The sequence below is a fragment of the Sinocyclocheilus rhinocerous genome, unplaced genomic scaffold (assembly GCF_001515625.1).
Source record: "Sinocyclocheilus rhinocerous isolate Xijiao unplaced genomic scaffold, SAMN03320098_v1.1 scaffold1, whole genome shotgun sequence".
NCBI classification, from domain to species: domain Eukaryota; kingdom Metazoa; phylum Chordata; class Actinopteri; order Cypriniformes; family Cyprinidae; genus Sinocyclocheilus; species Sinocyclocheilus rhinocerous.
In genome coordinates this window covers 846,173-868,258 of record NW_015638974.1, presented here as the reverse complement: position 1 = coordinate 868,258, position 22,086 = coordinate 846,173, and the positions used below count along the sequence as shown (strand labels likewise).

Here is a 22,086-nt window from a genome sequence, read left to right as displayed (position 1 = left end):
GTGTGTGAGTGTGTGTGTGTGTGTGTGTGTATCAGGCAGTCATCAGGTTCTGTTCGGCTGTGTGGAAAGAGCTACTCAAACTACTGTACGAGGGGATCTCTGTAGCTACACCAGTCATCCTGGCCCTCAGGTAGAAGAGTGTCAATCGCAGCCTTGCCCGACCTTGTGAGTGAACATACACAGTCTTTTACAGCAGACTCTAAAAGCATTTACTTCTAGCTCACTTTTTCACTTTAACTTCAGTAGTTAAAGTAAATTTGTGACCCTGCCTGTAAAAACCCAGCTAAAGTCATTTTTTTGTGATTTACTGTTTTCTACATAAAATCATCCTTCATAAAGATGGAGAACATTCTGTGAAAATATAACCTTTATATCTTTAATATTGACTGAGTAAGGCCATTGTCAAAGATTGATATCATAGTGAAATTAATGGTTGAAATCAAACTTTGATGCTTGTTATCTCATAATTAGATTTTGAGACTTTAGCCTGGATTTCAGAGACAGGGTCACATTTTCTAAGTATACTTTATGTACACTCAAAAATTATATAGGTCTATAAACTTAATGTGATGCATATTTGTCAGTCATGCCTTAATGAAACATGTAAGAAACAGGTTAAATTTCTGTAATGATGCTAATAAATTGAATGTGTTTTAAAAACACAATAACCAGGTTTATGTATTTATCATCAATAAACCCAGTTTCTTTCAATCTCATACATTTTAACTGACTGAATATTTCTTGTTCCACAGCTAACCATATTTTAACCGCATGTTCATGCTTTTTAACTGAATAAATGTAATTGTTTTCACGATGAACAGATTTATGCTGATTTTAAGCAATTTTAATCATGTAATTTTGAAAATGTGATAATCTAAATAAAATCAAATAGATGCAAATAATAATAAACTTTTTTTTTTTTTTTAAGGTTCAGGAATCCTTGCCTGTTTCTTACCTGTTTCATTTATTAGTTTATGTTAAAACGGTGTAATTCAAATGTATGGAAATTTATAAGAAGTTCAAATACATAAAAAATATTTTTATATATTTTTAAATATTTTATACTATAAACAATAATGTAGTAAGCACACTAATATTAATGTACTAGTAGTATACTTGTATATTTCTTGGAACTAAATTGAACCAGCATTTAGTTTATAAAAGTAGACTTTTAAGTGTAATTTAAGTGTAATAGTAGTAAACTAGTTCACGTCTGAGCAGCTATATTGTGAACTGAAGTATACTACAAGTGAACTTAGGTGTACTGTTAGTTTACTAGTTATATACTCCTAACCCACTGTGTAGTTAATGAAAGCGCTGACAATAAACTACTTGTTTAAAAGATTTATACTGCAAGTAAACTTATCTGTGTAGTTAATGAAAGCGCTGACAATAAACTACTTGTTTAAAAGTTTTTATACTGCAAGTGAACTTATCATAATGTAGTTTACTATTTTTTTTAATTTAGGTTTAAGTTCCATCCATGTACTTTTTTACTCTTGTTTTACTCTAGCTATTTCACCCCCCAAAACTGAATTGTTTCTATAAATTTGAACATGTATTTTATAATATAGTATGCATGCTTGAGTACTCTTGTAAAAAAAGAAGTACACTGCAGCATACTTTTAAAAATAGTACTTGTTATTTCTGAAATAAAGCACTTTAAAGAATATACTGAAGTGTGAACTGAATGTAATGTTTTTAGACAATTTACTGGATGTTAATTGCAATTAAATGAAAATCTATTATTGTTTAAAATTATGTTAAATGCAATTAGTGCTTTTTTGACCAACTTAAGCAAGACTTAAGCACATCTTTTATATTTCATTATTACTTCTGTTAAACTGTACTGCCAGGTATTTATGATAAACTAAAATATTCTTGAATGTCATTTCTGTTGAAACTTGTATGTCATGTATTAAAATATATTTGTAATTTAATAGATGTAGTAGCGATTTAATACATATTGACTTTAAATGTAATATCAAATAACACACTACAGTTCAAATTATAATCAAGTACTTTACATGTGCTTTAGTATGTTAGCTTTAATGTAAAACTTGAATAACAGTTGAATGAACAAATCTTTTTTGTAAGGGTCACTTTGAACACAACACATAACAAGCAGACATACATGCCTGCGCATCTTAAAACATCCAAAAACTGTCCATATGGGCTGAGGAGGCATAAACGTCTAGAGTGGTTGCTTTCCAAATGGGGCAAATAAGAAGCACATGTGACTCAAACTAAGCAGTTGTACTTCAGTCAGTGTGTGTGTGTGTGTGTGTGTGTGTAGCTGGGATGTTGGAGAGTGGTCTGAGTGCAGTAAGACCTGTGGTCCAGGGTTTCAGTATCGTCAGGTGATTTGCCAGCAGCCGCAAGGACACCATGGCAATAGCACAGTCGTCGTGGCGACCAGCCTCTGCTATAACACAGAAATGCCCGAGACGACCACCGTGTGCCAGCTCAAGATCTGCAGTGAGTGGCAGATCCGCTCAGACTGGACAGAGGTGTGTGAATGCGTCTGAGTGTAAGATGAGATTAATATTCATAATTATGACATCTTCTATCCCCTGGAATAAACAGAAAGCATCTGTAACATACTGCATAAAACTTGCCTTGGCAACTAATTGATATAAAATATGTTTAAGTTGTAAGTACTAAAATTAAAATTAAAATAAAAACTGAAAAAAAAAAAACAGATAGATATGAAGGGTGCTTTTTGAATATATCGTTTCTAAGCATTTGTACGCTTTAAAACTTTACAAAAATTGATTTATTTCATTGCATTAGGTAAATTTAAATATGGCATAAGTAAAATATTTCTTGGGGTCACTGTATGGTCATATGACAAGAACTGTTCACAAAAATTCCTAAAAATAGATGGTGGCTCATCTTACCTGCAGAAATGCATTAAATTAAATGTCATTACATTTTTTGATAAAAAAATTTAATTAATTGATTCAAAAATTATAATTGAAATAAATGCTGTTCCTTTGAACTTTGTTTATCAGAAAAAAAATATTGACAGAAAAAAAATCATAATTTTCACAAAAATATTAAACAGCACAGCTATTTTCAACATTGATAATCAGAAATGTTTCTTGAGCAGCAATGATTTCTGAAGGATCACATGACACTGAAGACTGGAGTAATGATGCTGAAAATTCAGCTTTGCCATCCACATGAGTAAAATAGCTTTTAAAATATATTAAATTATTTTATTAAAAAAATATGATATACATTTTATGAAAATATTCAACACAAAACAGTTATTTAGATTGTACTATTTCGCATTATTACTGTCTTTACTGTATTTTTTGCTCAAATGAATGCAGCCTTGGTGACAGGAGAGACTTTCCAAAACATCAGAAAATCTTACCGACCCTAAACTTTTGAAGGGTAGTATATATGTGCATCAGATAAACAGCCATCAACATAAAGTGCTCAGAGAAAACACTGGCTCCAGTTAAACCTCTCTCTCTCTCTCAGTGCTCAGTGCCATGTGGAGTAGGTCAGCGCAGAAGAGAGGTTGTGTGTGTGGATAACCTGGGTGACATTGTTTCTGATGAGGAATGCAACATGGCCCTTCGCCCACAGGACCTGCAGAACTGTGACAAAGGCGTGTGTGCCAGCAGCTGGTTCTACTCTCTCTGGAGCGACAGGGTGAGAAATCTGTGCGCTTATCTTTGCTATTTCGCAATAGCACTTCTAAAATAGCTGTTTTTTGTCTCTCCGCAGTGTTCTGCAGACTGTGCGGAAGGAAGACGCAGCCGGTCAGTGGTATGCATGATGAGTCAGACCAACTCACTGCCACTGGACAACTGCGATGATGAGGATAAACCTGACGAGCTCATGCCGTGTGACCTGGGACCCTGCACACAGCGACTGGAATGGTACACAGGACCATGGGGGCAGGTGCATGAACACACACAAACACACACACGCTGAAAAGTCAAATATTGTATTTTTTTAACCCTTGGTCTGTGTTGAAAATACCTAATTTGGTGTTCCCGGTCAAAAATTACCAGCCTTTTTAAAATTGCTTGTAAATCTGTCATTACACTATATTATCATCAAATTTTTTTTTTTTTACCTTTATTTGCGTGTGTGTGTGTGTGTGTGTCACAGTGCTCGTCTGAATGTGGCAATGGCACCCAGAGTCGAGGTGTGGTCTGTGTTGTCCAAAACAATGGCCAATTAGCAGTCACCTCAGATGACCGCTGCTCTCATCTGCCCCGTCCTCCCAGTGCACAGACCTGCTTTTTGAAGAGCTGTGGAGCACAGTGGTACATGACGGAGTGGAGCTCGGTGAGGGTTTCTCACACACAGTGCAACTTTAACCACATTATTTCAACTCCACTTATGTAACAGGGATGTTTCTGACTGCCTCAGTGTTCTCGTTCTTGTGACGGAGGCTTTCGAGTGAGGGAGGTACGTTGTCTGCAAGATGATCTGACCACCAGCCATGACTGTGATCCTGCTCTTGAACCTGCCAAACAGGAGAAGTGTAACACACACACCTGCACGCCACAGATTGGTATGATTTTCTTACGTTTTATACATTCTCTTTATCTAGTATTGTTAAACATGTTGCACACCAAAAATGATCATTCTGTCATCTACTCTCCTTTATAATCATTAGGGCTGGATATCAATTTAGATTTCCCAAATCGAATCTTAATCAAAAGCTCCCGATTTATTTTCCAAAACATTTGTGTATATTTCAGTTATTTCCATTTTTTTTTTTTTACATACTGTTATTTTAGAAAGAATTCTCTCTCTGCTAATGCTGTGAATTATTACGGCCAGTCTTTCACAAATCATTTAAACCAGTAGCTCGAAGTCTTGTTAACTAAAACTGTTAAAAATCATTTTCAGTAATTGAAATAAAGCTGAATTAAAATTTAAATATCAGATGAAAACCATACATTTAAATGAAAATTAGAAATGTTGTCTTGGCAAATAGCCAAAATATGTTCAAATGTGTGTGTGTGTGTGTGTGTCACAGTGCTCATCTGAATGTGGCAATGGCACCCAGAGTCGAGGTGTGGTCTGTGTTGTCCAAAACAATGGCCAATTAGCAGTCACCTCAGATGACCGCTGCTCTCATCTGCCCCGTCCTCCCAGTGCACAGACCTGCTTTTTGAAGAGCTGTGGAGCACAGTGGTACATGACGGAGTGGAGCTCGGTGAGGGTTTCTCACACACAGTGCAACTTTAACCACATTATTTCAACTCCACTTATGTAACAGGGATGTTTCTGACTGCCTCAGTGTTCTCGTTCTTGTGACGGAGGCTTTCGAGTGAGGGAGGTACGTTGTCTGCAAGATGATCTGACCACCAGCCATGACTGTGATCCTGCTCTTGAACCTGCCAAACAGGAGAAGTGTAACACACACACATGCACGCCACAGATTGGTATGATTTTCTTATTCTTTATACATTCTCTTTATCTAGTATTGTTAAACATGTTGCACACCAAAAATGATCATTCTGTCATTTACTCTCCTTTATAATCATTAGGGCTGGATATCAATTTAGATTTCCCAAATCGAATCTTAATCAAAAGCTCCCGATTTATTTTCCAAAACATTTGTGTATATTTCAGTTATTTCCATATATATTTTTTTTACATACTGTTATTTTAGAAAGAATTCTCTCTCTACTAATGCTGTGAATTATTACTGCCAGTCTTTCACAAATCATTTAAACCAGTAGCTCGAAGTCTTGTTAACTAAAACTATTAAAAATCATTTTCAGTAATTGAAATAAAGCTGAATTAAATTAAAAATAAATATTAGATGAAAAACTTAAAACTTGAATGAAAATTAGAAATGTTGTCTGGGCAAATAGCTGAAATATGTTTAAATAAGTTTGAAGTGCTAAAATCACTAAAGCAGAAACAGAAATAAAAATCTATATAGAAATAAAACAAAAACTAATAAAAATGACAAAAAACTAAATTACTTAAAATTAAATTTAAATAGAAAACTCAAAATATAAACATTAAAGTTAATTAAAAATAATACTAAATATGCTACAATAGTATAATTAATACAGTTTTTGAACTATCCATTGACAGAGCTGGAATTGTGCTGCACTAATGCTGTATGTTTTTGATTTACTAAAATGTATTGGCTCATAATAGCCCGCCAAAACAACACACAATACAGAAGATCACTTGCTACTGCTGTTATATTGCGACTTGTTTAAATGAACATTGCAATTAATCAAAAAACCTGTATTTTTACCCAGACTTTTTCCAAACCCATATTTTTTCCTCCCGTGGAACAATAAAGGATATCTTAAGCTGAATGCTTCAATTGCTCTTTTCCATACAATGAATTAAGGTGAATGAAGGCTGTATCTACCAAGCTCCACAAAATGAAAAAAGAAAGAAAAAAAAGCAAGTTTAAATTAGCTGGCACTCGATGTAAAAAAAACAAAACAATAATAAAAAAAAAAACATATAACAATATGAGTATGAGAGATGAAAGAATTTTAATTTTTGGGTGAACCATACCTTTAATCTCGTCTCTCTCTCTCTCTCTGTAGATGAGTCCTGCAGGGATATGTACTATAACTGTGTGGTGGTGGTCCAGGCCCGTTTGTGTGTGTACTCCTACTATCGCACCACATGTTGTGCATCATGCTCTCGGGTCATTCAGAGAGACACACTGCATAGAATCAGGTGATCTGGCCGCCTTGTTGTTGGGATGTGACACCACCGCTCTCCTTCCCTGAATGATGACGTCCATGTCTCATCATGACATCATCCCCCACCTGTTTTCAGCTGGATCTGACCCTGAGATGACATCACTGTTCAAAGACTTTACTATATGTTCACTGCCCGTCTTTTTTTAAAACACAAAATGAGAATGCTCCATGAGCAAATGAATATTTATTGCAAATAAAAACAACCAAGCCTCTTTTACTTCATTCATCATGTTCAGTAATGTCTAAAAATGAGCAATGACAGATTTCAAATTCCTCTTCACATTTAAATGGTTATTTATATGACTAATAATTTACATCTAAAGATTCGAAATAAACCCTTTACAAAATCTTTAGTATTTATCTAAATATTAAATCTAAAAACTTTATAAAAGGGGTTACAAAAATTACACAAAACCTGATGGTGAAGGTGAGAAAATGTAGAAAAGACATCAATTCAGTGAGATATTCTATTTGACAAATTTAAAAAAAAAAAAAGTTCATTCGTACAATAAAACAAAAGTTTCAAATTACACTAAACCATGCTTGTCATATATCATCTTGGTCTAAAGTATTTTTGTCACTGGTGTTCTGAAGAAACGATTAGGGTCATTGCAAAGAAATAAAACCAATTATAAATATTTTATTTGTGTACTGACTCCAATTTGTCATGAAATGGCCCCTCAAAAACTAAAATCACATCCATGTGTAAATATTTTTCAATTTCAGTCTCACAGAAGCGTATCAGAAATAAAAAGCATGCTTGTGTAGCTTTTCATGATACATTGTTCCAAAGCAGCTTTACAGAGAAATGAAAAACTCAGCTGGGGAAACACACCTCCTCAGGGTTTCTCATATTTAAATGCATGCAGGAACATACAATATATCTAGCCCTGTGCTGCATCCCTTTACAGAAATAGACCACTGCTGCCCTCTAGTGGAGGCAAGAGGACACGTTTAAATTCTGTATAATAACCAGTTTATTATACTATATTTGCCAATATATTTGACCGAATAAATTAATAAAATTTGTGTTTTTAATTGTTTTACTCACAAGAATTATTTATCTTCAAAAAAGATACTTTGAGTATCAGTTTCCATCCATTTAACTTGTCATAATAATTGTGACATTTGTACTCGCTTACTCAATGTATTGCATTGTACTTCAACATATGCAACATTTCTCAGCTTTAAAGGTATACTGGATCATTTAACATTAAATTAGATTCTTTATTTTATTCTTTATATATTTATCATCTAATATTATATTAGTCCATTTACGTAAATAAAATGAATAAATTATCCCAAGCCAAGTAATCTAAAAGAATTTATGCAAATAAATCTTTGAACATTTAGAAAATACAGTTTGTTAGGAAAACAGAATTTAAGCACCTATTTTACAGTTTAATGAATACATAGAAATAAAGAAGGAACTTCAGGTATTGCACTATAGTCGGTTAATAAAGACATTCACATGACATCCCTCCCTCCAGAGACTTTCATTCACACTCAGTCACTGCCTGGAGCAGAAGCTCATCAGGTACCTCTTCAGTGGCCCTTTCTACTTCCTGCAGAGCTTCCAGGTAAGCAGGGTCATCAGGCCACTCTCCCCAATCCTGAGCCTGAGGAGCCGAGGAGGACTCTGCTGAATCAGTCGTGGCTACGGAGCTCTGAGCAAGCTCAATGTTCCCCAGTTCATCCGTTATATATGCCTGATCCTCTTCATCCTTAAGTAAAGAAAGGCACACAAGTCAATACACAAATATGTACTCGACCTAATGTATGGTTATGTAAATTACAAATCCCGATAAGTTGAATCCTGACTGACCTCCATCAGCAGGTGGCTCATGCAGACCTCTTGAGGCAGTGGGAAGCCTGGAAACCTGAGCCTGAGGAGCCGAGGAGGACTCTGCTGAATCAGTCGTGGCTACGGAGCTCTGAGCAAGCTCAATGTTCCCCAGTTCATCCGTTATATATGCCTGATCCTCTTCATCCTTAAGTAAAGAAAGGCGCACAAGTCAATACACAAATATGTACTCGACCTAATGTATGGTTATGTAAATTACAAATCCCGATAAATTGAATCCTGACTGACCTCCATCAGCAGGTGGCTCATGCAGACCTCTTGAGGCAGTGGGAAGCCTGGAAAAACATAGAAATGCCATAAAATTACAATCAAACCCTCTTAAATGTTACATCATTCCCCACAAACATTCCATATCAAGCCACACCTTAGTGTTATTTATAAACTATTGTAGCATTTATTAATATTTTTTGTTTTAATTTTAGTTTGAATTGTATGTGCTTTTGTTATTTTTATTTGTTTTAATATTTCTATAGTTTAATTTATTTTTATACCAGTTTTAGTCATTTTAGTACTTCAACTTGAACTTAGCCAAAGAAACATTTAATATTCATATTTTATTTCAGCTGTTTTTTTTGTTTTTTTACAAAAAACAATTTTTAATAGTTTTAGTTTTAATTAACAATAACAACACTGCATCTATCAGATGTCCATCTGGAAGCGATATTAACTATAGCAAACAAACCGTCACCTCTAGTGCAGTACAAGCTACAGTATATTACAGCTATATAGTAGCTATTAAGTAAGGTTTTATGTGGTGCTATTTTTTATTCCTCTGTGGAGCGTACTGGAGGATCTGTAGTTCTGTCTCCTGCACTCAGGGTCATGGCATCTCTGATACCACACTTCTTCTTTGAGGTCCACCACAATTCTATGAAAAGAAGAATTAAGAGCATTTGTAATTTGTTAGACCATCAAACAGACCATGTAAAGCAATGCAAATCACAGCGATAGAGACTCACATGATGTTGTTGCTCTTGTGAAAGCGCTTCACATTGTGGCACCAGCGGAATTTCTCAATATCATAAACCAGCAGCTGTTCAGATGCAAAGTAGTTCCATCGCCGGATGCCTGTGACATTCAGTTAACAAAGCATTCAGCTGAAATGATTCCTTTTGTGAAAAAGTGCTTTCAGCAACACGAGGGCGAAGAAGTTTCTTTCATTTGAAACAAACTAACTGAAAGCATGGCACCATCTCTTTTTGTTACTGTCACTCACTTCCTTGAATACCATCCTTGCACACGAGTGTCAGCACAAATTCATCCACCTCTTTAAATGGAGACTGCTTCTGTTCACCCAACAGATCTATATGGAGAGGGCAGAGTGAGAAGTCTCTGCTTGTAGTTAACTGTCGATGCAAACAGTAAAGCATGACATTTAACTTAAGCAGGGTGGGAAATTAACTTTTTTTGTCCAACAGCCCAATAGGACTGGTTAATGTTCAATTTCATTTATATTTAAATGCACATTTTATACTGTTTGTATTTAAAGGTGCAATAGGTGATTGTCTTCAGAAACATTTTTTGTTATGCTGGTTGAAAGTCTCTTCACATCCCGATAGCAATCATTAAGTTAAGTGCTCGGTCCGGGCGTTTTAATATGCTTTCCTACCTGCCTGTCAACGTATGTATTAGCATACCTCTGCGCACCCGGTTCGCGCAGACAGGATACTCATCAGCGCGTTCACGCACGCTGTGCCGACAGAGCGAGGATGGCAGGCAAACATCAACAAGCCGATCTTCCTTCCTGGTATTGTAGTACTTTTAAAGATTTCTCACTGGTGAATGACACATGATGTAGCCCAGCGGTTAATCCAGTCCTCGCGCCAGCTCGTTAGAAGTGAGCTACGTGCATGAACTGTGTTCCGATCGATATGATCCCTACACAGAGTTCATTGCTCCCTACTCCCTGAACAGGGAAATCCGTTTAAGTTTACTTCACTTCGGAACATGGGCTGGAATTGGGAACCTGATGTAGCCTATTGTAGTAATGTTGTCTCTGGTCTGTGAGTGTAAATGCGTTCAGGGGGCGTGGCTTTGGACGGCGATTGCAGGAAGGGTGGGACGTTCGCTTTCAGTGCTATCAGGCTAAAGTTAGCATTTTCCAAGATCTCCTATTGTACCTTTAATGCACATTTTAAGTGAACCACATTGCTGCACTGACCTGAGATGGTTAATTCTGAGTTAATTTGCTCACAAATCCTGTTCTTAGAAACCACTGAAAGCACTTGGGGATGTCAATTTGTACTTCTCATTACTGTCAGGGTTATTTTCTGTTTTGGTTTAGTTCTGTGCTCCTTGTTTAATTTGACCCAGTTTCCCTCCACTCATTTGTTTCCATAGTTACTCATTAGTTCTCACCTGTTCTGATTCTGGTAATCATCTATATAAGCCCTCAGTTTTAGTCAGTTCCTTGTCTGGTATTGTTTGTATGTTTCAGTTGTTGTGTCATGGCTTCTCCTGAGTATTTCCATTGGATTTATTATTAAAGACTGTAAGGCCCTGTCCACACGAATGCGGTTATTTTTATCGTGTAGACAGCGAAACCAGAGTTTTTGGCTTGTGACGTCGGAGCCTGCGCTGTTATCTCCGCCTACTGGAAACTTTTTCAGGCTTCTGATTGGCCAACATGGCTTTACGGTTGAGATTATATCGCCACCTGTTGGTTTGGCATGCTCTTGACAGTGCTTCATAGCATGCGTTTGCGTTTTCATGTGGACGGAGAGTTTTTTAAAAACGGAAGGAACAACTCAGTTTATAAAAATACCCGTGTACGTGTGGACATGGCCTTAGTTTGACTTCTCCTGCATTCTGTGCTTGATCCTGCACAACACGTTACAATTACCAGAGCTGTGTGACTCTCTCTGAAGGGTCGAACACTGAGGTCCTGCTGCACTCTTCTGTGGCTTATCATACGTCAAAATCCTCTGTCCTGTGAAACTGATGCAAACCAGATATGTGTGTTAGTGTGTGTGAAAGCCAATATTCTAAAACGAAAATACAATCACAAAAAAAGCTGGCTCCACCAAAGTGTGGACAACATGTTTACACAAAGATGCTGCATATAAATAACCTGATATTGGTGATTAAAGAAGCTAGAAATATGCGTTCTTCTTTTGTGGTGTGCTTGGAGGGCTTTGGGACAAACTTGTTGTCTTCTGCCACACAGAAGGCTGCATTCTTTCCCAGTTTGGAGGACTTGTAGAGACGGAAGTTTCTGTTCTTGGTGTAGACACCTTAAAAAAGAGGAGAGAATGTTATGAAATTATATTAATAATATATTAACAAACCCTTGTGAAAAAGTGTTTTCAATTGTATTGAATGTTCATTTGTAGTGTATTTTTTAAATTTACTTATTTTAATTAAATAAAAGGCCACTTAATTGTAATTAGAGTACACTTTCAGAACTATGCTTTTAACACACTTAAGTTCACTTTATAATGTCAAATTAAAACGTTTACTTTTAAGTACATTTTAAATCATGTTTTTGCTGTGCTTTAAAAATCGTACACTTATTTTAATGTGTTGACTAACATACTAAAGCACATGTAAAGCACTTGATAATTTTAACTGTAGTTTGTAATTACACTTAATATCTTTAAATGTACTAAATTTCATCTTTAGTTCATCATTACAAATGTGTAATTACAAATATATTTAAATGCATGACATACAAGTTTCAATAGAAATGACATTAAAGCATATTTTAGTTTACCAAATCTTAAATGTACTTGTCATTACATTTGACAGTTCATTTTAACCATATTTCAAAGACAACAGAGAAGTAATTATGAAACTACATATACATATACATGTACTTATGTCTTACTGTAAGTGGGTCAAAAAAAAAAAAAGTAATATAAATTTTATAATTTCATTAAATTAATTTTGCATCTAAATATATCCTTTTAAAGTATATTATTCCCATAAGTGGTTTAAAAAAGCACTCTAATGTTCATTAATTGTATTTAATATATATTTAAACTATATGACATTTTCATTTAATTGTAATGAACATGCATTTAAGTACTCCCTAAACATTGCATTCAGATTTCACTTAAGTATATTATTTAAATTTATTTATTATTTCTGTAATAAGTATTCTTTTTAAAAATATGCTAAAGTATACTTCATTTTCAAAACAGAACATTTAATGTGTTTAATCTATTAATTTAATAGCTATTTATTTAACAGCTAAGAAATCACAGTCAACAGCAGTCCTTTAAAGTCCTCCTTTGCAGACTAAAGAACAAAATATTAATTCTTACCCAGGTCAACAAAAAGTTGTTTTTGTCCATTTTTGCTCTTCACTATCAGAAAGTCAAGATCCTTCTCTTCATACTTTCTTCTCTTGGCCTGAGAACCGTCCACATCATCTCTGTTCTCTCTTGGACAAACTGCTGTTGTAGGTGCCTCTGGATTGCTTTAAACCAAATCAAACCAATATGCTATTATAACAGAAACAGAAGGATGTATAAATGCAGAACACTACAACGACATAAAAACATGAGGCTGTGAGAAACAGAATGAGGGTTTTTACATAAAACAAGAGGAGCAATAAAGAAATCAGTTCTAAGTACTGAGTTTGCTCACAGCTTGCAATGCTTGACATCTCACCTTTTTTGAAGTCTTTTTAGAGCAGGATGTAGGATATCAAGAATAAATCGCCCTGCAAACATGCACACACACACACACACACCACTATCACAGATTGCAACAAATGTTGAAATATATGCATCATCAACCAAGTAGTCACTAATAGTACATGATGATGAAATGACAATGACTCACCTACATGAGAGTTGTCTTTGAATGCAGCATTGGGAAGCATGAAGATAAGATGGCGACTAAACTTCTCAGAGGTGCTGGAGTCTAGATTAAGGACGTCTTTTGCAGAGCAGCATACACCATAAACCTCCTCTAGCTTCTCACACACATACTGTTATTGTATATTGAGGAAATTACACATTTAGTTTTGAAAACTATAGTTTCTGATGTCCATTTACTAGCACCAACATTTTTTTCTTATTACTAGAAATCAGCTCTTTTGTAGTATAACACATTCAAAAGTTTGGGGTCTGTGACATTTTTCTTGTTTTTGAAAAAGGTCTTTTGAACTCACAAAGGCTGCATTTATTTGATAAAATGTACACTATAAACAATAATAGTGTGAAATATTGTTATAATTTAAAATGATGTTTTTCTAATTTAATATCGTTTAAAATGTAATTTATTCCTGCGATGGCAATGGTGATTTTTTTTTTTTCAGCAACCATTACTCCAGTCTTCAGTGTCACATGATTCTTCTCAGAAATCATTCTAATATGCTGATTTTTTGGCACTCAAGAAACATTTATGATTATTATCAATGTTGAAAACATTGTGCTGCTTAAAGGGATAGGGAGGAGAAGACTGAAAAGATGAGGCTCTCTGCTCCACAGACTTCAGCCTGTCCTGCCATTTTCCTCCCGTCATCCTTGCCTCAAAACACTGGTTTATGAGTTTATGATTAAATCTCACTCATGCTCTGTGATGTGATCAGCAGAGGACAGTAAAGAGCTCAGGAGAAATGAAGTCACCTGTAAACAGTTGAAGGTCCATCAGCAAATACACAGTGAATGCCTCTGATACAGCAGATCATAACAGATTTCTCTAATACATGGATATTATCAGGCAGTGAAGGGTGTACATATTAACTCTCAATAAATGTGTCGATTTTCTAATCCTAAAACAGACAAAGAGAAAGAGAAAGAGAGAGAGAGTGAGAGTGTTTCTGGGCCAGTTGCATAAACATAGCCACTATGTTAAGACTGTGACTAGTTTGACTGACTTAGCAGTTAGTCTCCCTTTTCTGATTAAAATTGGGCCAATCTACATTTTTGTCAATGACTTTAAACAGATATGACCAATCTAGAAGAAAGCTAATTAGATGGCTAACTTTTTAAGACTAGTCTAAGCAGTTTATGCAACCGGCAGACAGTAGATATAAAACTAGCAGTTTTAGTTTTATAACAGCAGGTTATAAAACTTATACAATGTATAATATGTTATTTTTATATTCTCCCCTGTATAAAAAAGTACATTTAAGAAATGAGTGCACCTGGTTCGGTCGCTTATTTGTATTCTTCCTTTATAGTCCTTTGTTATTTTGTTGTTGTATATTTACAGTCTGAAGCATTTCCGTTTCTGAGGAACGCGCGTAACTGCGCGTCATAGGAATGAAGCGTTGCGCATGCGCTGGAACCGAGCGCGAAGCGGAACTGCTTTGGGTCATGAATATTAATAATTCGACACCCTCGTCATTATTTGACGTTATTTTGTCTTTATGTCTAATTGTATGTATGTTTTATTTTTTAGAGATTAACACTATTTATGAACGTTATTGTACTGTTATTATGGAAGGTTTAATAAAAACGAAAAAAAAAAAAGTCAATACCTAATTAATATTCATGAGCGCATCTCTTGCGTAATGCGTATGTCGCCGTGCATTGGTTGTGGCTAGAAGGGCTACAGCATTTAAAAAAATATATTTTTTTACCTGTACTATTATTTAAATTATATTGTATTTTTTCTATTTCTTTGTTGTAGTTTATATTTGTTCAATACCTTTATATTATATGTTGAAAATCAATAAAAAAAAAATTTAAAAAGAAGGGATACAGCTCCGACCGGAAGCTAACAATAAATGTAATTTTATACCTATTAGATTGTGTTTTATTAACGTCTACACCTACCCCAACCCTAAACCGACCCCTTACAAGAATTAAAAAATAGTAATTATTGTTGTACAGTGTGACAAAAATTACGTTGTATTGATGTGCGCATGCCCAGTAGCGCCATACGTATCCCTTCTAGCCTTAACCCGGTGGCATGCCGGGATTAGTGCGGCTATTTGGCGCGTTATTTTGAACGAAGTATGGAGTTGATACGTGCGCTGCAGTTATTAAAATTAAACAGTGTGTCTTCAGGTATGATTCCATATTTGTCACGAGCATGTCCTAGAAACAACTGCTAAATGAATTTTGAGATTCACTTTGTGTACTGTTGTATTAAACCTCGAAATATCTTGAGCGCTGTCTGTCATTCCGGGGGATTGTTTTGATTTCGGTTCATGGTTTGCTATATGTGAGATTTTGACGCAAAACTTTTTTATTTTACCATAGCAGAAAAAGAGGACCTAGGAATTTTAACTACCCGTTCAAACTGTCACAGTGTTTATAAAAAGACCGAAAACAGTCAGGGTGACTTAACTTATATCACTAAATAGTGTACTTCGCGTAATCATTGTCTGTCTCAGCTAAATGAGCTGCCTGCAGCATTTTGGGGCATTATTAGTCAGAGTGTACTTATTTTGTTGACATGTTTCAGCCTGGGTGGATGCAGTGTGGGATTTTGAGTTCACCCACACAGACCCTCTTGACCCTGTTATCGAGGAGGAGATAAAGGAAGACCCTGATGTGTTCAAAACGATTTACAAGCAGCTTCTGCCCTTCTCCAATAAGGATGATGACAATACACAGGTATGACGTCATGTGATGATGCTGTGATTTCTTTCTGCTTCACCCCACAAAATAGCAAATCTTTGTGATGCAGTACCTTGCTTATGATGTTTGTTTTTTTCCCTGCAGAGTGTCTGGCTGGTGTTTGGTGAGAATGGTGTCTCTGCAAAACCATTGGTGGCTGTCCTGTCCTATTTCATCCTTAGTGCTAAAGCCAAAAGTCCCAGTCTTGAACAGAGACTATGTGGTCTACAGGCAGCCTCTCTATACTTGTTGCTGCTAAAAATTCCAGGTCAGATTCCTATTAAGGTAAAATAGTAGCAAAACTCGAGAGCTTGATTTGATGGTGAGAACTTGTCATATTCATATTCGTATTTGTAAGAAATGTACACTCTGAAAAGCTGAATCTTTCGAGTTGCACACACAGACAACAATCAAAACACCCGTGTTTTAAATTCAAACCCCTTGTCCAAATACCCACACTTGCGGTCTTGGCCACTTGAGAGCGCGTGCGCGCGACAGGAAGTAAGTGTGCAAGTCTGTCCCATGTCTTCAAAATGCCAAAGTGCAGTGCCCTTAATGGATACTAAATCCACACTATCTCGAATACCGCTCCAGAGCGCTATTCAAGGCTAAGTGTATCCCATCATGCATCATGTTCTGGAAATAAATCGTGAGACTTTTAGCCGAAATCTCACGAGAGGTCACGGAAACCTTTCCAATGTAAGTTAAATAATAATATAATAATTAGATATTACAAATAATTTGGTAGAAAAACAGTGTTCCACAAATTAAAATTGTCATGTTATAGGGACTACTGAACAGACTTTAGAAGTTGATTTTAAAATGCAAAGTATTTCAAATTCAAATTAAAATAAATCTCTGTAAACACTTGCATTTTTACAACACTATAAGTGTGTCCCATCAGGTAATGAAAAGTTCGACACACACTTGTGGTCTTCACACCCACTTGAAGACTTCGGCCAAATACAGGAAATACATCATTTAAGTAATCAAGTGGTCAAGTGCAAAGACTGCAAGTGTGGGTATTTGGACAAAGCCAAAGTTATCAAAGTTGCAGATTAATCTCGGGTGTTTTGAAAATTGTGTGTGCAAATCGAAAGATTCAGCTTTTCACATCAGATCTGTGAGTGTAAATTTAAACTGACAAATACAAATATTAATATGACCAGATCTCACCTTCAAATCAACAAGCTCTAGAGTTTTGCTACTATTTTACCTTCATAGTTTCTATCCCTTGCATCTGGCTGCAGTGCTGAAGTCCTTCCTAATGCATGGCATGGCACTGATTTCCGGTTGATATGCCTGTATGAATTTATTTAATGTTTTTGTTTTTGTACATCTTCAGGGAGTGTTGCGAATAAAGTGTATCATCAGATTCTTTTTGATACCTGTCTGAACATGCCCCTGAAATGCTGGCCTCAAGACTCTGGCAAGAAACGCAAGAAAGATACTTTGAAAAGCTCTCAAGGTGACCCCAAAACAGGCAAACGATCCAAACCCCCAAAGAAAGTGTCAGAAGAGGTATAGAATTTTGCTTTTGCTTTTTTGTATATGTAACTTTTACACTCATCATCTTAAAAAAAGTGTTTTTTTCCTACACTGACACATTGTTGAAAGAATTCCAATCTGTCTGTCAATGTGACAGTGGTGTCATGTATTTTGGCGTTTTGTTTCCCAACAGATGGAGATTGATGACGATGAAGATGATGAGGAAGAAGGGGTGTACTTTTCTCCACAGGATTTGCTGAAACTAAGAGAGGGCATTGTCTTGCTGGTTCGCACACTTCTGAGGCTCCTAGAGAGATTTTCGCTTCGAGACAAACCTCAGAGTGCTGACAGCTGTGTTCAGGTCAGTAAATGATGCTTTCACATGCCAACTTCACTCAGCGCTTGTGTGCTACTTGTGGTTGTGTTGGGGATTAGCATGAATCTTAACGTAGTTTTTGGTACAGCTGTTCTTTTTTGTTTGTTTGTTTATTTAAAGGGGTCATATGATGCGATTTCAAGTTTTTCTTTCTCTTTGGAGTGTTACAAGCTGATTGTGCATAGATAAGATCCCTGAAGTTGCAAAGACTAAAGTCTCAAAACCAAAGAGATATTCTTTATCAAAGTTAAGACTCTGCCACGCCCCCCTAAAACGGCTCGTTCTAACACACCCCACATATCTAAGGAGGGGGCTTTGTAGAAAACGAAGCGTTTGAGAGAGGCGGGGCATATAGGACCTTCAATAATGTACAGTATTTGAAAAATAATGTGTTTTTTGAACATTAAAGCATGTCAACATATTCTGTTACACCAAATACACAAAATAATGATCTTTAAAAAAGCATCATATGACCCCTTTAAAAAGCCAATTTGACCCCCTTTGCCATCTTGAGAGTATTAGGTCATTAGTTAACAGGTTCTTAGAGCATATAAAGCAATGTTGATGTATAGATCTGAATATGGTTGAATACTTTCACACATTGATAATAACATTTGAAGCCTTTAAAAAATTTGTATTTTTACTATAATTTTTTACAGAATACTGAGATATTGAAATATTAATATTTTCATTTACTTTCAGCTTTTCACTCAACTTACCAACTTTGAACCAGTCATTGGAAATCTGTCATTCTCTCAGGAAAGGTAAATGTAAAAGAAAATTAGGAAGATGAGGAAATGCATTTCAGCACAATTTTTTTTAGTATTATTTATATACTATTATAGTATTAATTTTGAATTGCCTTTAATTTTTATATTTTTGTTTTAGTAGTTTTGTTATGTGATTGTCACTTAAAAAAAAAAAAAAAATTATATTTAGCTTTCATTTATTTCAGTTTTAGTTTTTGCAATTTTAGGACTACAACTCAAACTTATTTCATTTCAGTTTGTTGCAAAGGCTGTTTCTAATTTGCTTTTGTTTTTCTAGTTTAAATTCTCCATCCATTATTTACAGTTTATTCAGCTTTATTTTAATTAAAGGGATAGTTCTCCCAAAAATGAAAAATCTGTCATTAATTACTCGCCCTCATGTCGTTTCAAACCCGTAAGACCTTCGTTCATCTTCGGAACACAAATTAAGATATTTTTAATGAAATCTGAGAGCTTTCTGACCCTGCATAGACCGCAATGCTGCTGAAACGTTCAAGGCCCAGAAAGTTAGTAAGGACTTTGTTAAAATAGTCCATGTGACATCAGTGGTTCAACCGTAATGTTATGAAGCTACGAGAATACTTTTTGTACACCAAGAAAACAAAAATAACGTCTTTATTCAACAGTTGCATTCACGAGAGTACCATGACACATGCGTGTGCATTCCTCTGCTTGCAAACAAGGCGCAGCGCATGCGTGTTCTACATCAGAACACCAGCTCCTGCGTCAGTAGCATGCGTCCTCATACTCTCTTGAACACGCGTCGAAGACTGACAGGGAAGTGAAGAAATTGTTGAATGAAGTTGTTATTTTTTGTTTTCTTGGTGTACAAAAAGTATTCTCGTAGCTTCATAACATTACGGTTGAACCACTGATGCCACATGGACTATTTTAACGATGTCCTTACTAACTTTCTGGGCCTTGAATGTTTCAGCAGCATTGCGGTCTATGCAGGGTCAGAAAGCTCTCAGATTTCATTAAAAATATCTTAATTTGTGTTCCGAAGATGAACGAAGGTCTTGCGGGTTTGGAACGACATGAGGGCGAGTAATTAATGACAGAATTTTCATTTTTGGGTGAACTAACCCTTTAACAAAAACAATTTTAGTGTAGTTTTAGTTAACAATATTTAGAATTTATATCCAGCGTTATAACCTTCTGAGGATTTTTTGTTTGTTTTCAAGGAATGTCGACCAAATACAGAGTCTGCCTGAGCTGTCCTACCATGGACTGGGGCTACTTTGCTCAACCATTCATGGTGAAGGAGATGAGGTGGGTGGTTTTACTCCAGAAAGACCTCCTCATTTTAGTTACATTCGTTAAATTACATTGCTTGATCATTGTGGGTGTTGCATTTTACAGTGCCGTCGACGAGTGTTCCGCAAGCTACTGTATGTTATTCTAATGATGAAAACACAAGAGAGGTCCAAGCCGTGTCTTCTTGCTCCGTCTCAGGCTGTCTGTGGTGCCAGAGACCAGGCCATCCTTTTCATCAGGTTAGTAACGGCTTATTCCCTTCTTTCTAGGGTTCCAGTAATATTTCCATGTAGGAATATTTGTTTTGTTTTTAAAATTACATGCAGCCTCTAAATTTATTTTGTCCCCTACTGTGTGTTCAGCATTGATTCCGTGAGTTGTTAATATATGCATTATGTGTGTTCTGTGTTCTAGTCATATTGTTGATAATCAGAGGGAGGCTGCGTTGCCACTTTTACGGATCCTTGTGCAGCACATCTGCCATCAGGTATATTTTATTTTAAAAGAATATTCCACTAAAAATGAATGGCTTCATTTCAGTTATTTCAGTTTTGTCATTATTGACTCTCTGTTGTTATTCTTTTCATGGAACATGGGCATTTTTGAAGAATCCACATGCATATGACATTTTAGAGTGACCACAACTGTTAATAGACTATTTCTTAACCACAACTCCAATACAAAAAAGCACTATAAAGGGAGTTAATGTAATTGAGTTTTATTCCATGTTTTCTAAAGCTACAGACAGAGATTTATATCGTTCACTATCAAATCATTCATGCAGCTTTCAAAGCAAATATCTTGAGACCAAACATTATTACACCAAAGACCTGAGCGGAGATTCTATATAATTTTCCTTTTGAGTTTTACAGAAAAACATACAGATTTGGAACAACCACAATTGTTTTGGATAGGTCACCCAAAAATGATAGTTCTATCGTCATTTACTTCATGTTGTTCTAAACCCATAAGACTTTGGTTAATCTTCTGTTATATTTTTAATGAAACCTGAGAGGTTTCTGTCCTTCCATTGGATGTCCGGGAAACTAAAACTTAACAGATCCAAAAAGGTTATGAAGGCATTGATTGCTTTATATGATACTCACACATATTCTAGCATGTGACATACACACAAGCTTCCGTGATTACCATGTATGATTGGATTTGTATGTGCGGTTATGTTATTAAAAGCCTAAATAAAATCTATTTGTCGTATACAGCGATCGCATCTTCACAGGACTTTAAACCACTTGATTAATATGGATTTGTTTTGCAACACCTTTTTAACTTTTTTGGGTCTTTTAAGGTTTGATTTTTTTGAAAAAAAAACATATTTTCTTTGTAATTCTTTCCACACATCTCACTCTGTGTGTGTGTGTTTGTGTGTGTTTCAGATGGTGGAGAAGTCTGAATATCGAGTCAGTGGAGCACAGGCTGTTGGGAAGCTGATGGCTAAGATGCCGTGTCAGGACTATGCAGCCATCATTAAGTGGCTCTATAGCTACTCCCGAAATAACAAGGTGAACTGTGTGATTCGTCAGGTCACTGCCCCGTGATGATTTTCATTTAAAGAGGTCCTATTATGCTTTTTCACTTTTTCAACTTCAGTTAGTCTGTAATGTTGCTGTTTGAGCATAAAAAAGATCTGCGTTCATGCCAGACTGGGGAGAGAGGTGTTGTAATAATGTAAAATATGTGAAAAATAATGTGTTTTTTGAACAACCTAGAGAGCCTGTTCTAGTACACCCCCAAAACAAAATCAAGACTTTGTAAAAGAGCATAATAGGACCCCTTTAAGCACAATTTACCATATGCACAGATTATTTGATATTTTTCAATGCTCTTGTCTAGGGCCGGGCGATATAGCTAAAAAATTTATCAACGATATAATGTCTCATATCGTTCGGTATCGATAATTATTTACATTTTTTAAAACCTTTTTTTAAACAAAGAGCAATAGAAAAAAATGTTTACATTTAACCACTATATTTTTAAATTAACCCAATTTATTGAGACAAACAAATATTTTTTGTTTTAACAGTCAAACACACAATAAAAATTAAACAAATATCTAATTTCTAATGTTTTATAT

The 22,086-nt window shown here is 35.6% G+C and overlaps 3 protein-coding genes across 5 annotated transcripts in view; 2 read left to right on the top strand and 1 right to left on the bottom strand.

Moving 5' to 3' along the window:
* Positions 1-6,923, top strand: part of LOC107750434 (thrombospondin type-1 domain-containing protein 4-like) — a 13,117-nt gene extending 6,194 nt beyond the window's left edge. The window contains exons 6-12 of one of the 2 annotated variants that reach the window (XM_016565800.1): positions 36-165; positions 2,297-2,510; positions 3,493-3,666; positions 3,742-3,918; positions 5,012-5,191; positions 5,276-5,420; positions 6,558-6,923. In XM_016565800.1, coding sequence (XP_016421286.1) covers positions 36-165; positions 2,297-2,510; positions 3,493-3,666; positions 3,742-3,918; positions 5,012-5,191; positions 5,276-5,420; positions 6,558-6,697 — 1,160 coding nt within the window. In that variant the 3' untranslated portion in view covers positions 6,698-6,923. Of the gene's footprint in view, positions 1-35; positions 166-2,296; positions 2,511-3,492; positions 3,667-3,741; positions 3,919-4,131; positions 4,312-4,395; positions 4,541-5,011; positions 5,192-5,275; positions 5,421-6,557 lie in introns of both variants that reach the window. The other variant, XM_016565799.1, reaches the window with a different exon arrangement.
* A 1,171-nt stretch (positions 6,924-8,094) lies between these two features.
* Positions 8,095-13,598, bottom strand: LOC107750460 (DNA-directed primase/polymerase protein-like). The gene is made up of 12 exons (XM_016565829.1): positions 13,587-13,598; positions 13,372-13,519; positions 13,198-13,249; positions 12,849-13,003; positions 11,654-11,816; positions 11,426-11,520; positions 9,800-9,886; positions 9,543-9,651; positions 9,369-9,451; positions 8,812-8,858; positions 8,600-8,710; positions 8,095-8,332 (listed from the first exon to the last, which is right to left on the bottom strand). Exons 1-12 carry the CDS (start codon positions 13,596-13,598, stop codon positions 8,216-8,218), a joined length of 1,179 nt encoding a protein of 392 aa, XP_016421315.1. The 3' UTR covers positions 8,095-8,215.
* A 1,843-nt stretch (positions 13,599-15,441) lies between these two features.
* The window catches only part of LOC107750432 (condensin-2 complex subunit D3-like), a 19,449-nt gene continuing 12,804 nt past the window's right edge, over positions 15,442-22,086 (top strand). For both annotated transcript variants that reach the window (XM_016565798.1, XM_016565797.1), the window contains exons 1-10: positions 15,442-15,548; positions 15,949-16,100; positions 16,209-16,371; positions 17,449-17,624; positions 17,785-17,952; positions 18,670-18,731; positions 19,922-20,009; positions 20,100-20,233; positions 20,409-20,481; positions 21,389-21,514. In XM_016565798.1, the coding sequence (XP_016421284.1) occupies positions 15,497-15,548; positions 15,949-16,100; positions 16,209-16,371; positions 17,449-17,624; positions 17,785-17,952; positions 18,670-18,731; positions 19,922-20,009; positions 20,100-20,233; positions 20,409-20,481; positions 21,389-21,514 (1,194 nt within the window). In that variant the 5' untranslated portion in view covers positions 15,442-15,496. The remainder of the gene's footprint in view (positions 15,549-15,948; positions 16,101-16,208; positions 16,372-17,448; positions 17,625-17,784; positions 17,953-18,669; positions 18,732-19,921; positions 20,010-20,099; positions 20,234-20,408; positions 20,482-21,388; positions 21,515-22,086) is intronic.

Excerpts from the sequence above, each read along its gene's own strand:
- LOC107750460 (XM_016565829.1), bottom strand. Across the intron at positions 11,521-11,653 it reads TCTTTAATCACCAATATCAG|TTTCACAGGACAGAGGATTT; the intron begins GTTATTTATATG and ends GGTTTGCATCAG. Across the intron at positions 9,452-9,542 it reads CACAAGAGCAACAACATCAT|AATTGTGGTGGACCTCAAAG; the intron begins GTGAGTCTCTAT and ends TTCTTTTCATAG.